This window comes from Rattus norvegicus, chromosome 1, assembly GCF_036323735.1.
Source record: "Rattus norvegicus strain BN/NHsdMcwi chromosome 1, GRCr8, whole genome shotgun sequence".
Lineage (NCBI taxonomy): Eukaryota > Metazoa > Chordata > Mammalia > Rodentia > Muridae > Rattus > Rattus norvegicus.
In genome coordinates, this window is record NC_086019.1 from 54,883,914 (window position 1) to 54,900,526 (window position 16,613).

Here is a 16,613-nt window from a genome sequence, read left to right on the forward strand (position 1 = left end):
ACTTGGTGTGTTTATGGAACAGCGTAGCCCTGTGGAAGTTCAGACCCTCAAAGGGCCAGTTAGCTCCCGAGTTAGACATGAACACCGAAACCTGGAAGAGTCGGGGTTTGCCCAAGGTCTGCAAGACATAGCTGAAAGAACAAGGGTGGAAGGATAAAGCAGCTGGGTTTTCCATCCTTCCTTCCTTCCCTCCCTCCTTCCTTCCTTCCTTCCTTCCTTCCTTCCCCAAATTCCCTTTCTTCTCTGCCTCACAGCCATAAACACTATGGGTTTAACTGTGCTTGGCAGAAGTCTGCTGTAAGGCACTGTTATCATAGAAAAGGAAGAACCACCCCCAAATGAAGAACAGAAGTGTTAGGGCACAGGAGGCCACTCTGAGCAATTGTCTGCTCACCAATGCATCTGAGAGGGACACTGTACACTTGACAGAGGCATAAGCCAGCCACATGCCCTTAGTCCCTTCTGAGCCTGAATATGAGTAGACGGGAGAAGTCAGCATGCCAGAGCCAGGGAAAGGTAAAGCCAATGGCCATGGACTTGGATTCTCGATAACTGTCCCTGAGATGCATACGGACCAGCAGGAGAATCCTCTGCCCTGGAGATATTTCAGTCTATATCAGATGATATGAGCTGAGGATGAAACGTGTGAGTAAAAGGGAGGAGCCTATACCAGCAACAAGGGATAGAAAAGAACTTCGAAATAAAGAAACAACAACACACCAGCCCGGATACTGAGTGATGGAGGCCTGGGGTCAGGAGCATGGATACTCCACATAAAAGAGTCCAGGCCAGGTGGTGGTCCACACACCTTTAATCTCACCACTCCAGAGACTGAGGCAGGTGAATCACTGAGTTCAAGGCCAGCCTGGTCTACAGAGTAAGTTCCAGGACATCAAGAATTACACAGGGAAACCCTGTCTTCAAACAAACAAATGGATGAACAAACAACCAAATAAAGGAGTGCAGGCAGGAGCCCCAGCCAGGCTGTGTGTTTGGACCCTGCTCTGGGCTACTCTGAGACAATGAGGTAAAAGAGCCACCAGAAACCAAGGGGCACACACCAGCACAGGAACCACAGGAACCACAGGAACCTTGAGGGTAGATAGAGTGTCCTTCCACTGTCGCCATAGAGAAGGCTTGCAGAGGTGCTAAGGTATGAACACGGCCAGAGGATATCTGCAGGAGTGAAGGAGGCAATGGCAGCAGGGACAGAGGACAGGGGACAACAGCTGCTCCACCTGGGGCGGCAGGTGACAGAAAGCCTTGCCTGCATGCTGAGTTTGTCAGACATGGTACATATGTGAAATTTATCTTATGCACACATGCAGACATGGTACATATGTGAAATATATCTTATGCATGCCTGCAGACATGGTACATATGTGAAATGTATCTTATGCACAAATGCAGACATGGTACATATGTGAAATGTATCTTATGCATGCATGCAGACATGGTACATATGTGAAATGTATCTTATGCATGCATGCAGACAGGTACATATGTGAAATGTATCTTATGCACACATGCAGACATGGTACATATGTGAACAGACATATCTTATAATCTCTCTGGTCTTTGTGACATATCAAAGGCTGATTGTCAATCCCTCTTCTGCACACTGGAAATACAGTGATAAAACGAAAAATAAAGAAAGAATAAAATATAAATTATGTTCAGAAGTGGTAAGGGCTAAAAAGGAAACGAAAGCCACAGAGGGACATCCATGCCCCAGCACGGGAGGAGGCAGCCAAGGCACAACCATTAAAGCAAGCAAAGACCTGAAGGGAAGGAGTGGGCAGGGACACGTGGGGTTCCCAGGCAAAGAACCTGCAGGCGCCAAGGCCCAGGGTGGGAGTGCGTCGGGATGTGTGAGGAACAGCAAGGGGCTGAGGGGCTGGCCAGAGACCACAAGGGGCAGGCAGCTAATAGGAGGAGAACACAAGGTCTGCAGACTAGGAGGAGAGACCCTCAAAGGGACATCCAGAAGCACATACAGTGCTGTGACATGAATGTCGTGACAAAGGGACCTCACTTTCCACTGTGACACTAGGCACACTTAGTCCTCGGTTCATCTCCCACCACAAAGACATCCACTCAGCTCCATTCCTAATAAAAGACACTAGCTGATCAAGTGTGATAGACTGAGTTCTCTACAGGCCTTCTCTCAGAACCAGGGAGGCTCTGCAGGGCACACACACACACATATCGCACACACACACACACACACACACATACATACATACATACACACATACACACATACACACATATCACATGCACAGTCACACATTCTCACACATATACAACACACTCACATATACAACACATACATTCACATACTCAGAACACACACATACATACAGCACACACACATAGCACATACAGCACACACACATAGCACATATAGCACACATACACAACACACATACACACATACACACACTCATATACCACACATCACACATGTTCACTCACACAACACACATGTACAGACACATACACACACCACTCATACTCATATACATACACACCACACATACACTCAACACGCACCACACTCACACTCACACTCACACACACACAGGGTAGGGGCAGACAGTGAGATCCCAACCATGTCACACTCTACCTCCCCTCCACTGCCTCACAAACTGGTCTTGGGCTACAGTGTGCTCTCCTGGAACCCCAGCTTTTCTCAAATGGAGAGTGAGAGACTCAAGCTGTCTGTGAGAGGCAGGGAACAGAGGCTGTCCTGTCAGTACCTCTGCCCTGAGGAGTCAAGGAGGAAGACCAACAGAGGGGCCTCTGCTGGCAAAATGGGATCACCTTTAAGCTGAGAGTAAAACATGCTGTAGCGTTTACATGCTAGGCAAATGTCCAAAGAGGCCTTGGGCATGGAGAACAGATGGTAATGAGGAGACAGGGATGGGGTGCGGAGGCAGGAATGGGTGGGGAGGGAAAGGAGGGGTGGGAAAGGAGGCAGGGGTAGGGTAGGAAGGCAGGGCTAAGGTGGGGAGGCAGGGGTGGGGTGGGGAGGCAAGGGTGGACTGGGGAGGCAGGGGTAGGGTGGGGAGGCAGGGGTAGGGTGGGGAGGCAGGGGTAGGGTGGGGAGGCAGGGGTAGGGTGGGGAGGCAGGGGTGGGGGAGGAGGCAGGGGTGGGGTGGGGAGGCAGGGGTAGGGTGGGGAGGCAGGGGTAGGGTGGGGAGGCAGGGGTAGGGTGGGGAGGCAGGGGTGGGGGAGGAGGCAGGGGTAGGGTGGGGAGGCAGGGGTGGGGGAGGAGGCAGGGGTAGGGTGGGGAGGCAGGGGTAGGGTGGGGAGGCAGGGGTAGGGTGGGGAGGCAGGGGTAGGGTGGGGAGGCAGGGGTAGGGTGGGGAGGCAGGGATGAGTGGGGAAGCAGTGATGAAGTAGGATTAGAAGCATACAGTATCATATCTATTTTAAATGAGAGATTTTAAAGATATATTCTTTTTAGGGTTGGGGATTTAGCTCAGAGGTAGAGCGCTTGCCTAGGAAGCGCAAGGCCCTGGGTTCGGTCCCCAGCTCCGAAAAAAAGAACCCTCAAAAAAATATTATTTTTAAATGTTTACTTATTTGGGGAGGGGGCACACACCACACGCATGCAATCCTGCCTCTGCCTACCAGAGTACTGAACTGCAGATGCGTGCCCTGAATCTTGCTGCTTATGTGAGTTACAGTGGCTGACCTCGGATCACCAGGTTGCAAGACCAGCATTTTTGACCACTGAGCAATTTCACTGGCCATAAATGAGAGATTTCTAATGAATGAACGTGTGGTATATTTCCAATGAGTATATAGGGAGGCTGATGGACAGGCAGGTGGGTAGGTAGATACATGGATGAGTAATTAGATGGTAAGTAGGTATTCAGATGGCTAGAGGGAGAGGTGGACGGACCAACGGGTAGACAGTGAGACTTTGAATCTATGGATACGTCAGTGGGTGGGGGTCATGAGGGTAGGCAAGTGTGTGGATGGGCAGGAGAGCGATATTTGGTTAAGGTTAGAAGTAAGCATTCGATTTTAACAACACACAGCCTCTTATAGATCACAGCTGCTCAAACAGTGGGTCATAACCTCACATAACGTACAGCAACAATGTGGAGCTCACCAAGTGTTGCAACATAAAAGGTTTCTGAATATTGCCCCAGCCCCTCCCCTTAGCATGTACCTACCAAGTTAGTACGTCTTTGGATGGTATTCTGTTGGAATGTTTGACTCTAAACATCGCTAGTTGAACTGCTTACTGATTTGAATTTGGCATTTTCAAAATATTATTAAATAAATCTTGATTAGGGATTAGAGGAGAATCTCAGAATGATTTTAGAATGGCTGCCAGCATGTTTCTGCTACTAGTCGTCATGTATATTGTATACTTCTGCCATTATCATGTCTATAGGCTTGGCGGGGTCCTTGGCATTGATGACAAGGTTTCTGCTCTCATTGTTATATACATATGCTTAGTGACATTTTCAGCATTGGAGATTATAAAATCTAAAGATCTACCGACTATGATAAACACTGAATATGTTATGTCCTGAAGGATCAAATATTCAATATAAATTAATTATTTTTTAAATATTTATTTATTTATTTATTATGTATATATTATACCGCTTTCTGCCTGCCTGCATGCCTACAGAAGAGGGCATCAGATCCCATTGCAGATGGTTGTAAGCCACCATGTGGTTGCTGGAAATTGAACTCGGAACCTCTGGAAGAGTAGACAGTGCTCTTAATCTCTGAGCCATCTCTCCAGCCCTAGAATTAATTCTTTTTTTTTTTTTTTTTTTTGGTTCTTTTTTTTCGGAGCTGGGGACCGAACCCAGGGCCTTGCGCTTCCTAGGTAAGCGCTCTACCACTGAGCTAAATCCCCAGCCCTAGAATTAATTCTTTATGTGAAACAAATAAGCAATCATCTCATTAGTGCGCAAATTTGTCTTTAATAACCAGTGACATGTGCTAGCAAAAACTGTTAACATAAATGTCACTATGGTTTACTATTCACAAATGTCTAAGTGCTTCAGGACTTATATACCCAGGATCATATAAAAAGGTCTTGAGCAATAATGGATCACAAGGGGAAAAAGTTTTCTCCTTCTTTTGCGTTTTTTGGTGTGCCTCTATGTATGTTTGCATGTGTTAGTGTATGTGTGCATGTGTGTGTATGTATGTGTGTGCATGTGTGTGTCTGTGTGAGAGTCTGTCTGTGAGTCTATGTGTGTGTGTGAATGAATGTCTGTATGTCTGGTGTGTGTGTGTGTGTGTGTGTGTCTGATCTGTGTGTCTGTGTTATGTAAGTGTGTGAGTGTGTGGGTATGTCCAGTGTGTGTGTCTAGTACGTGTGTCTAGTGTGTGCATCTATGTGTGTGTTTGCATCTATGTGTGAGAGTGTGGGTGTGTATCTGGTGTTTGTGTCTGTGTGCAGTGTATGTATATGTGTGTATGTGTGTGTATACATATGTGTCTGTGTGTGTGCTTGTCTGGGTCTTGTGTGTGTGTGTGTGTCTAGTGCTTGTGTGTGTGTGTGTGTGTGTGTGTGCAGGTGTGTGTGCATAGATCACGAGACTAGAAAGGGTCCAACAAAGAGAGGAAAGAGATCTCACGGAAAGGCTGAATCAGGGGTATGTAATAGAATTCAGAGTGATGAAGCACAGAAGAGAGGACTGTATGGGGAGAGGACGGGCAGCTAGAGTGGGGGGGAGGGGTTAGTGGGGAGGGAGGACAGCAAAGTATAATGGCATATCGTGCGGAGATGCTGCAAGGAAACCCATTGCTTCGTATGCTGTCTTAAAGTCCTCCCCACCTCGTGCCCCAGACATGGTTTCTCTGCATAGACCAGGCCAGCCTTTGAACTCCCAGATCTGCCTCCCTCTGCCTCCCATGTGCATGGGTTAAAGGTATGCACCACAACCTCCCAGTTTAAAATATTTAAAATGATACTTTAGTGTTGAACAACGTACAAGGATGGACAAGAGAAATAACAGTGCAGTAAATGGGGACCTGACAGGCAGGATGAGTCAGGCTTAAATCCCCAGTACCCACATAAAAAGCTAAGCTGGGGTACAACAGCACATGCCAACGATCCTAGCACTGGGGAAGGAAAATTACCGGGGCTTACACTGGCCAGTCTAGCCCAATCAGTCAGGGGTTCTGTCTCAAAAAGTGAAGTGGAGAGTGATGCAGAAGACTCCAGGCCTGGGCTGGAGAGATGGCTCAGCGGTTAAGAGCACTGACCGCTCTTCCAGAGGTCCTGAGTTCAAATCCCAGCGACCACATGGTGGCTCACAACCATCTGTAAAGAGATCCGACGCCCTCCTCTGGTGTGTCTGAAGACAGTTACAGTGTACTCATATAAAATAAATAAATAAATCTTTAAAAAAAAAAAAAAAGAAGACTCCAGGCCCTCACAGGCTTACACACACACACACACACACACACACACACACACACACACACACACACAGCAAAATCAAACTGATGAGAGTCACCAACAGATCTCTCTGTGACTAAGTGACTTTTTCAAAATGCTTTGCTTCCCCTTTCAGTCTCCTTCCTATCCCTTCCCCGATTTTCCTGGCCCCAGATTCTCTCACCTCTGCCTAGCTTCTGTGAAGAGTGCCCTGTTGGGCTGTCTGCCTGAGCTACACACTCATCTGGGAAAAGACAAGGGCACAGCAGAACACAGTGCCTGCTGAACCAGTGGGCTTATCTGAGAATCCTCCAAGTAGCCGGCCATGCACATTGTGCTCAGACCTCACTGGCTCTATCAACCTGGGGGAGAGGGGTTGGAGCTAAGAAATGTCTGAGGCCTAGGAGATGGCCCCTCCATTTGATTAGGAAGCACACTGGTGCACTTTTAGTGACCAGGTTGGTCACTGTGCCATATGCCTGCAGGCTGAGTGATGAAAGGTAGGGGCTGTGGTCTGATGGGCTGTCAGATCCACCTGTTGAAGGTAATGCCTGGTGCACAGCTGCTAAAGATGGGACCCATACGGAGATAATTGGGCCACCAGGCTCTGCCCTCTGGAATGGGTCAGTAGGCTTCTCTTGGATGTGGGTAACTGGCAGAAAGATTAGTTTGTGTATACAGGTGCCCTGTTCTATTCCTTCCTCCGTCATAATCTCTATCTCTCTCTCTCTCTCTCTCTCTCTCTCTCTCTCTCTCTCTCTCTCTCCCTCTCTCCCTCTCTCTCTCCCTCCCTCCCTCTCTCCCTCTCTCTCTCTCTCCCCCTCTCTCTTCCCCTCTGTCCCTCCCTCCCTCCCTCCCTCCTTCTCTCCTTCTCTCCTTCCTTCCTTCCTTCCTTCCTTCTTCCATCAAAGAGTGATGGATGCCTCAAGAAGGCTCTCTCCAGATGCAAGTCCCTTGACCTTGAACTCCCCAGTCTTCAGAAATGTGAGAAATGGCCTCAGATATTCCATTAGTGCAACACAACATGGACTGACAGCAGCGATCACATGTGCACGCGCGCACACACACACACACACACACACACAAGTCTAAGTCTCCCTCTGCTTTCCACACTAGGGTCTTTCAATGCCCTGTGGCCACTGTCCCTTACACATACCATGTGAGCTCACAAACATAACAAAGCCACTTGGTGTCCAGTGCTCTTGGCGGGATGGTGATTGGTGTGTGTGCTCAGTGAAAGGGCTGGTGCGCAAAACACAGAAGTCAGGCAATCTGTCCTAACAGATCCATAATGGAGCTCCCAATTCAACGTGCATGTCTAATGCCTGAGTTGAGCTGGTGCCTAGCTAGGGTCTCAAGGTAGGGTCTTACACCAGAAGTCCCTGGAAGATTGGCCCAAGCCCAGAGTTTCAGATTCAGGAAGTGAGGATGGCCAAAGGATTTACATTCTAACATAACCCAGGGTCACTAATCCGTATCACTCAGCCATACATGGAGCATAGCCTATAGGATTGGTTGTCTTTAGGGCTACTGCCCCACCTGTGTAAATAGTGACCCTCTGCACCATTTTCCTGTGAGAGGGCCACCTGCTCTAGGACAGGTATGTAGAGAACACCCCCCAACCCCCAGAAGTTGACCTACATTTGATCATCAGCTAAGCTGACTGGAGCTTCAGTTTGCTGCAAAAAATGCCAGCTCTCTTTTTACACATCAGATTGACCTCTCAACTGGCAAAGGGGCTAACAGCAAGGTTGACACACTGTTTAAAAGCAAAGCCAAGGAGGTGACAGTGGTCATCAGTGAACAACAGGAAGGAATGGACAGTCCCCACAGTGGATAGACACAGCAGACAGACAGACAGACAGACAGACAGACAGCTACTCTCAGGCTTTCTGGTTTTTTGTTTGTTTGTTTGTTTGTTTGTTTTGTTTTCCTGGAGCTGGGGACCGAACCCAGGGCCTTGCGCTCGCTAGGCAAGCGCACTACGGCTGAGCTAAATCCCCAACCCCTCTCAGGCTTTCTGAACCATCGCCATTGGCATCTTTCCTTGCATCTCTGCCGGTGAGGGGGACACACAGTTTTCCCCATGGGACAAAGCCTGCTGGGAGTTGCATCTGGTCCACACAGGCACCATGGAAACCCTAATTCAGAAGACCTGTGGCTTGGTGGTTTACACCTCATTTAGCATCGAATTCAGGACGCACCAACCCAAATCTCATCTCTAATTGAAACCGCAACGAGCGCCATGGGGTTAGATAACCGGCATGTGCGTGCGTGTGCACACACAGACACAAGCTGTGAAAACATACCGCTGTGTCCCTTGGGTGCTTGAGTGGATCCAAGCCAGGTTGGTGGCGGCCCTGGTTTTTTCTCTCCTTCTCTAGTCCATCCTCCACAGCTTCCTGTGCCCTCCCTGGATGGCCCTGCTTGTTGACAAGATACCAGCCATTACCTTAAATTCATTTTGGATTTAATTTTGGAGGTACTTCTTCTCCTTTTCATGTTTAAAAGAGTCTTGTCTCATTTCAGCTTTATTTTTTCTCACCTTGCTGTGAACCATCCCCTCCTCCTGGCGGCCTCCTGAGTCACCATGTGGATCCCAGATGTGTGTGCCTTGCTCCTTCAGACCAAACAGGAGCTTGGCCTCCCGTGGGCCAGGCCAGATTAAAGGAGGGGAGGGGCACTTTCTCACAGCTTGGTGCGAGCTGCATCAGCTTCTGTATGGAAACTAATTTCAAATTCACCTGACTTTCCCCAGCAGGGAGGTGAAGAGTAACATACCAGAAAGCAATCTGAGGAAGGCCTCTCAGACTTAAAAGACACTGAATTACTCATAGATTTTGACACTGGAGGCTGGAAAGATGGCTCATGGTGAAGAACTTGCAGTTCTTAAAAGGGACCAGAGTCCAGTTCCCAGCACTCACTGTGACTCCAGCTCTAGGGGATCTGACACCTTCTCCTGGCCTCCTCCTTAGGCACCCTCGTGCATATGCACATAGAAACACATACATAAGCAGTAAAATGCATCCTTAAAAATAAGCATACAGGGCAGGAGATATGGCTTGGTGGTTAAGAGCACTGGCTGCTCTTACAGGGGTCCTAAGTTCAACTCCCAGCAATGACAGGGTGGCTCACAACCATCTGTAATAGGATCCAATGCCCTCTTCTGGTGTGTCTGAAGACAGCAACAGTGTACTCACATACATAAAATAAATCTTTTTTTAAAAAATAAATAAGTACATTGTTGGAATCATAAACTCACAGTCATTGTCCATGAGAAGTTTCCCTACATGCACTGTCCTATGAATCTGGTAACCTCCAGTTTGGGGAGACAGCACACAATTAGGCCAACCTAGGTTTAGAGATAGGCTGGGCCGATCTGTACCCTGTAGTTAGTTGGTGACATGTGTGACCAGCTTCTCCCATGATCTTTTTCCTAACCTCTAAAGTGAGTCTACTATAAAGTTCAAGTATGCCACTTCCCAGGCTGAGAGGGTAGCATAACCAAGACAGCGTCCAGTCCATATCCAGCGCTATTTGTGGCAGGTGTACATCTCACTGCCTTCCATGAGGACCAGGCTTCCACATGTCAAACACTTATCAAGGACACTGTTTATTTTTAGTTCATTGTCTAGAGTCTTTCCCCAAAGCCCTTTAATTGTTACAGATGGTCCTTTAAGTAAGACCCATTTAAATTTGGAGGAGGTTATAATAATATTAACACCCCCATAGAAAGCTACTGAGTTAAAGTTGGGTATGATGACACAGGCCTGTCATCCCAGCTAAGACAAGAGGATCGAGGGTTGGAGGCCATGAGGTGGAGAAATGACTCAGCTGTTAAAGGCAGCTGCTGCTTCACCAGAGGACCTGGGTTTGGTTTTCAGAACCCACTAAGAGGCTCCCAAGTGTTTGTGATCCATTTCCAGAGGATCTGACAGGTCTTCTGGCCTCTACAGACAAATGCATGTTCCTGATGTCCTTACATCCATACAGGCAAAACACTTGCACATATAAACTAAAAGAATAAATCCAGAAACTGATTAATGGCTTATATAGCATTAAAGAGTATGCATCTTGGCTGGAGAGAGAGATAGAGGGCTCAACAGTTAAAAGCACTGACCGTTCTTCCAGAGGATGCAGGTTCAATTCCCAGCACCTGCAAAGTAGCTCACAATTGTGTGTAACTCCAGTTCCAGGGGACTGGACACCCTCATACAGACATACATGCAGGCAAAACACCAATGCATGTAAAATAAAAGTAATTTTAAAATATACACATCTTATCAAAGAAGCATCTTTTTGCAGCAGGAGGAGACCATTTCATAAATCCACAAACGGTCAAAACACAGATAACAACTGACCAGCCCTAACTGATACATCTACAACATAACTCCTACCACTAATGCATAGGGAGCACCACAGACAGCAGAGTGGACAGATTGTAAGAGCCAGAGGCCCAGGACATCTACTGCAAGGTGATGTCTTCTCTATTTGACAGGGAAGCTGCACCCATGGCATATCGACAATATGGTCACCTCAACAAATGATGACATCACCAGTTGACATGCCAACACGAAGATGACATCACCAGTTGACATTGTTGGCATTTAGTCTAGGCTCCACCCCACAGTTACCTGGCAACAACCAAGTGTTCCTGACTCACTATAAAACGGGCTGCTTTCCCCCTCCTCACTCTCTAACTCTCCTGACCTTGCTCCAATACCCTCTTCCTCCTTTTGTTCCATTCCCCTACCCCATCTCTCTACTCATGGCCAGCCTTTCCTCCTCCTCCTCCTCCTCCTCCTCCTCCTCCTCCTCCTCCTCCTCCTCCTCCTCCTCCTCCTCCTCCTCCTATTCTATACTATACTGTGGCTGGTAATTTTGTTTCGAATTACCAACAAATGCAGCTCTCTAGCAAATGCAGTTGATAAATAAATTAAACCTTTGGCTGTAAATTAAACCTTCAGCCAAGTTCAGCCATCTGACAGACTGCCCCTCCCCAGTTTGGTCTGCGTAGCAAGCTAAAGATGAGGCGCTCCTGGCACCTGAGTGTGAAGCAGCCTTCCACAGGAGCGTGGTTCAGCTCCGTTTACAGAAACAATGTGTCTAAGTGTGTCGGCTCCCCCTTGGGCTGAAATAGCTTCCCGGTAGAGAAGTTCAAAACACCACACATTAAGTTAATAAAATTATTAGAGCTGAGTGTAGTGGCACCCATCTAACAATCCCAGCATTTGGAATGCTGAGACAGGAGGATTGCAAGTTTGAGGTCCAACCTAGAACTATGGAGCAAGCCCCTACCTCAAAAAGAAAAAAAAAAACAAAGTTCTTAGTAACAATTCAGTCTTCATGCTTATCCTCAGAGCAGTTACTACCAGGACCTTTTCATGAGGACCTTATTTATTTATCTATTTATTTACTTATTTATTTGTTTGGTTGGTTTTGGGGGGTTTTTTTGTTTGTTTGTTTTGGTTTGGTTTTTAGTTTTGGGTTTTTTTTGTTTTTGTTTTTGTTTTTGTTTTTGTTTTTGTTTTTCTCAGAGCTGAGGACCAAACCCAGGGCCTTGAGCTTGCTAGGCAAGCGCTCTACCACTGAGCTAAATCCCCAACCCCTTTGTTTTGTTTTTGAGACAGGGTTTTGCTGTGTAGCCTTGGCTGTCCTGGAACTCACTCTGTAGACTAGGCTGGCTTCAAACTCATACATCTGCCTGCCTCTCAAGTGCTGAGATTAAAGGCCACTCTGTGCCACCACCACTTGATTTTATGAGGACCTTTTAAACATTGTTTCTGTACCTCTAGGAAGACATGAAGCGGGGGGGGGGGGGGTCAGTACCCAAACCATCTATTAGGGAGAGTGATCAAAAGGCAAACTCAGTTTTCCTTCCCTGGGACTAGGCTTCTCCCTCACCATGACAAGGGTAGAAGTTAACACTTAGGCAAGTAAAACTGAAACACCATTGGCCAGTGCAGCCTGGACACACGTGCATGGTCCGCACTGACTCCTGAGATCCTTCAGTCTTCAATATCCAAACTGTGGCCCTGAGGCTCCTTAGCCTGGCACCAGTTAGCTGGAGAGAACGGGGATGCACGGAACAGCAGGGTAGGGTGGGGACTGGAGGCTTGTGGTGGATCAGATCACCCAGCCCCATGTCCTGCGGCAAAGTTGAGCACTGGACAGAGGCAAAGCCAAGCATCTTAGGAAGGCAGCAGTTGAAAGCAGCTCGGCGGAGCAGCCTGCACTCTGCAGAACAGAGCCCTCCCTCATCAAAACCAAGTCCTGTGAGATTACAAGAGGCGTGTGTGTGTGTGTGTGTGTGTGTGTGTGTGTGTGTGTGTGTGTGTGTGTTTGTGTGCACCATGCCCATGTGCGCTCGCGCTCACATGCATGCGGGCGCTCACATGCTCGCGCACCATGCCCGTGAAGGCCAGAAAGTATCAGATCTCCTGAAGTGGGAATTACAGGCAGTTGTGATCTGCCTGATGTGGATGCTGGGAACTGAACTTGTGGCCTCCTGGAACAGCAGCAAGCTCTCTTAACCACTGAGTGTTTCTCCATCCCCAACAGGGCTTCCTGAATTGCTTGTGCTATGGGTTTATAGAATTAAAAAAACTGAATAATTTTCTTTCCAAACAATTGCTTCCAGTTGGCCACTGTCGCGGTTCTACTATGCCATATTCCCCGTAGTCTCTCATGGTCCTCATTCCCTGGCTGCCGGCATTATTGGAGAGACTGTGGACCATTTGAGAAAGTAATGCCTGGCTGTTGAAAGTATGGTCCCCAAGGATGGGCCTCTGAAGTTTCCCCTAGGTTCAGCTGATTTCAGCTTCCTGTTCGGCCATGATGGGAGCTGCCTTACCACATGCTCTCACAGGCATGAGCACCATGTCCTCCCCATCACGGTATACCAAGAGTCACAATAAGTATGTATTCTGTTCCATGTGTCTGATGTTTTGCCCATAGTGATGTAGAAATAACTCACTTAAGTAATAACTTAACCTGTCCCTTTCCTTTCCTGGGGCATCTTGGAAGATGTAAAAACAATATCTTTCAAGTAATAAGAATTTAAAAACTTCAGGTCACTCCAATTGCTTTATTTTTTTTTTTTTTTCGGAGCTGGGGACCGAACCCAGGGCCTTGCGCTTGCTAGGCAAGCGCTCTACCACTGAGCTAAATCCCCAACCCCTCCAATTGCTTTCTTTTTTTTTTTTTAAAGCTCTCAGGATAAGACATCTTACATTTACCCTAACAATTTAAAGTTGTTCTTCCTTTATTTATTTTATTTGATACACTGTAGCTGTCTTCAGACACACCAGAAGAGGGCATCAGATCTCTTTTACAGATGGTTGTGAGCCACCATGTGGTTGCTGGGAATTGAACTCATGACCTCTGGAAGAGCAGCCGGGTGCTCTTAACCACTGAGCCATCTCTCCAGCCCCTCAATTACTTTCTTAAATGTCTATTTTACCGCTAAACAACAAGAAGGACTGTAATGTAGTAGACATGAAACATTTTTTCCTTAATAGAGAAAAATTTGTGTTGAAAAATGCATTTCTTTTTCATGCCGGGAGGAACTCTTACCTGTGTCCCATTGTCCTGATGAGTGGTGACCAGCATCCTGGTGTCCCTTCTCCTGGAAGCAGCTGACCGCCAGGGCCTGGGATTCATCACTGGGGAGAGAGACTAGAGGATTATCAACAGTCACCTTTGTAACTGTACAGATGTTCATTTTCCTATGTGCAGGAGAAGTGTGAATCTGTGTTGAGGTGGGCTGCTTAGGGTTAAAAATCCAGCTCGGGGTTTGAGCAGACTGTTCCCTTGGGCATAAAACTAGAACTGTACAAGCATTTCATCTACACAAGACTTACTTTTGAATCTCAGCATTCATTTGTCTAACTGGTATATCTAAATGACAGTACATATTTTTATTTATGGAGCTAGGTATGGTGGCTTCCTACACCTGAAGCCCTGGTACCCAGGAAGCTTAGGAGTTACTGCCAACAGAAAGGGCGGGGGCGGGGCGGGGGGGCGGTGTTTGAGAGAAGCTTGCTACACTTCATACTGAGATCTTGTCTTTCAAAACGCTTGAAGTCATAGAGCAGGGGCTGGTAGCCGACTATAAGTTTGAGGTCAGTCGAGGCAACCTAATAAGGGTGCCTCAAAATGGCTACTGTTGCTGCGGTTGCTTCTGTTTTCATTTTGTTTTTCAAATAAAGAGCTGAAGATATAAGTGTTAGAATACTTGCCCAACAAGCTTGTGGGCCTGGGTTCAAGTGAGATGCAATAAAAAAATATGCCACTGCTGTATATTTGTGTGTGTGTGTGTGTGTGTGTGTGTGTCCACAGGTGTGCACATGTGGGAGTGTGCATGCATATGTGTGCACAGGTGTCCATGCATGCTTGTATGTGCATGTGTGTTTGTGTGTGTCCGTGTCCACAGGTGTACACATTCGGGGGTGTACATGCATGCTTGTGTGTATGTGTGTGCATGTATATGTGTGTGTACCTGTATACAGGTTTGTCTGAAGTCCAGAGATTGTTATCAGGTCTGCCTCAATCACTTTTCACCTTTAAAAAGTGAGAGTCTCTCACTGCCCAGGAGTTCACTAACTCAGCTATCCTGGCCAGGCAGAGTGCCCTATGGATTCTTGTTCTCTGTCTCCTTGATATGGGATTACATGTTCGGCCCCACACCTGGCTTTTACATGGATGCTTGTGACTGAACTCAGGACCTCATGCTTGCACAGCGAGCACCTCATTAGCCGAGCCGACTTCCTAGCCCCACACAGCTCTTTTAAAAATAGAGATGATCTCTAAGGGCCGAGAGAGCAGCTCTGACAGCACTCTGGTCACTTCTAAACTGACCTTGGAAATGACACATTTTATCTTCACACAAAGGTGTTTTCAACAATGAAAATAGTTTGTATACTCTAACTCCTGCAGACAGTTTAAACCCTTTGCCCAAGCTGCATGGCTGGCTCTGTTCATCCAGAAACACTTAGAGCCTATGAGTTTCCCCAGAAGACTTCAGACCCAATGGCACACTGACAGACAGCTCACTGTGAAAGCTATGCCACCATGTACCAGCTGGGTCACCTTCGCCTCGGGGCAACTGTGTTGCCTTCGGAGCAGGGTACCCACAGACACAGGCGAAGGATTTTTCCTTCCAACATTCCACTCATTTGTCACATACACTCATGTGGTTGGTTCTTAGCAAGAGGTCAACAGTCAATAGTTAACGAAACAAATATCTCTACTCTAATGTGAGAGGAGGGAAGCCCTGGCTAGATCCAGGGGAAAACTCTGTAATCCTACTTAGCGAGGACCCAGTTCCCAACGGGGCCAACTCTGCTGAATCAGTGGCAGAAAGCACATAACTGGTACTCATTTTGTCAAAAAAAAAAACTTCATTGTATTAATAAAATTATTAGAAATCAATACAACTAGGGGTTGGGGATTTAGCTCAGCGGTAGAGCACTTGCCTAGCAAGCGCAAGGCCCTGGGTTCGGTCCCCAGCTCCGAAAAAAGAAAAGAAAAAAAAAAAAAAAAAAAAGAAAAGAAATCAATACAGCTAGGGGTTGGGGATTTAGCTCAGCGGTAGAGCACTTGCCTAGCAAGTGCAAGGCCCTGGGTTCGGTCCCCAGCTCCGAAAAAAAGAAAAAAGAAAAAAAAAATCAATACAGCTTTAAAATCTTTAACCATAGCTGTCTTGAGAGCTCAACCCAGATGACAAACAGAGCACTTGTTGCTTCTAAGAACAACCAAAATCGGGGTTGGGGATTTAGCTCAGTGGTAGAGCGCATGCCTAGGAAGCGCAAGGCCCTGGGTTCGGTCCCCAGCTCCGAAAAAATGAACCAAAAAAAAAAAAAAAAAAACCATAGAAAAAAAAGAACAACCAAAATCCCTGCCAAAAGGAACAAAAACCCCTCAAGGGAGGGGGAAAGAAATGTACAAACACTTAAGTTTTATCTTCTGGAGTTTTTCCTCAGTTTCTACTCCAAGAGCTTCCTCCCGAACCAGTTTCCAGAAATCCTCGTAGTCACTCATGTTCTTCAAGATTCCGCATCTGGTCAGCTCGTTTTGCAGCCCTACAATCTTGTTTGCAGAGAGAATGGGCATTCAGATTAATACAGACCGCTGAACGACATTTTAAATGGCAAATGGTAAGTCAGAAGATGAGTGAAAAGGTAAC

The 16,613-nt window shown here is 47.1% G+C and overlaps 1 protein-coding gene across 5 annotated transcripts in view; it reads right to left on the reverse strand.

The window, feature by feature from the left end:
• The window catches only part of T2 (brachyury 2), a 66,310-nt gene that overhangs the window by 17,891 nt on the left and 31,806 nt on the right, over positions 1-16,613 (reverse strand). For 2 of the 5 annotated variants that reach the window (NM_001161835.2, XM_017589717.3), the window contains exons 5-7: positions 16,378-16,516; positions 14,003-14,091; positions 8,737-8,850 (exon numbers count right to left, since the gene is read on the reverse strand). In NM_001161835.2, the coding sequence (NP_001155307.1) occupies positions 8,737-8,850; positions 14,003-14,091; positions 16,378-16,516 (342 nt within the window). Of the gene's footprint in view, positions 1-8,736; positions 8,854-14,002; positions 16,517-16,613 lie in introns of those variants that run through there. The other 3 variants (NM_001419513.1, XM_063273753.1, XM_063273754.1) reach the window with 3 other exon arrangements.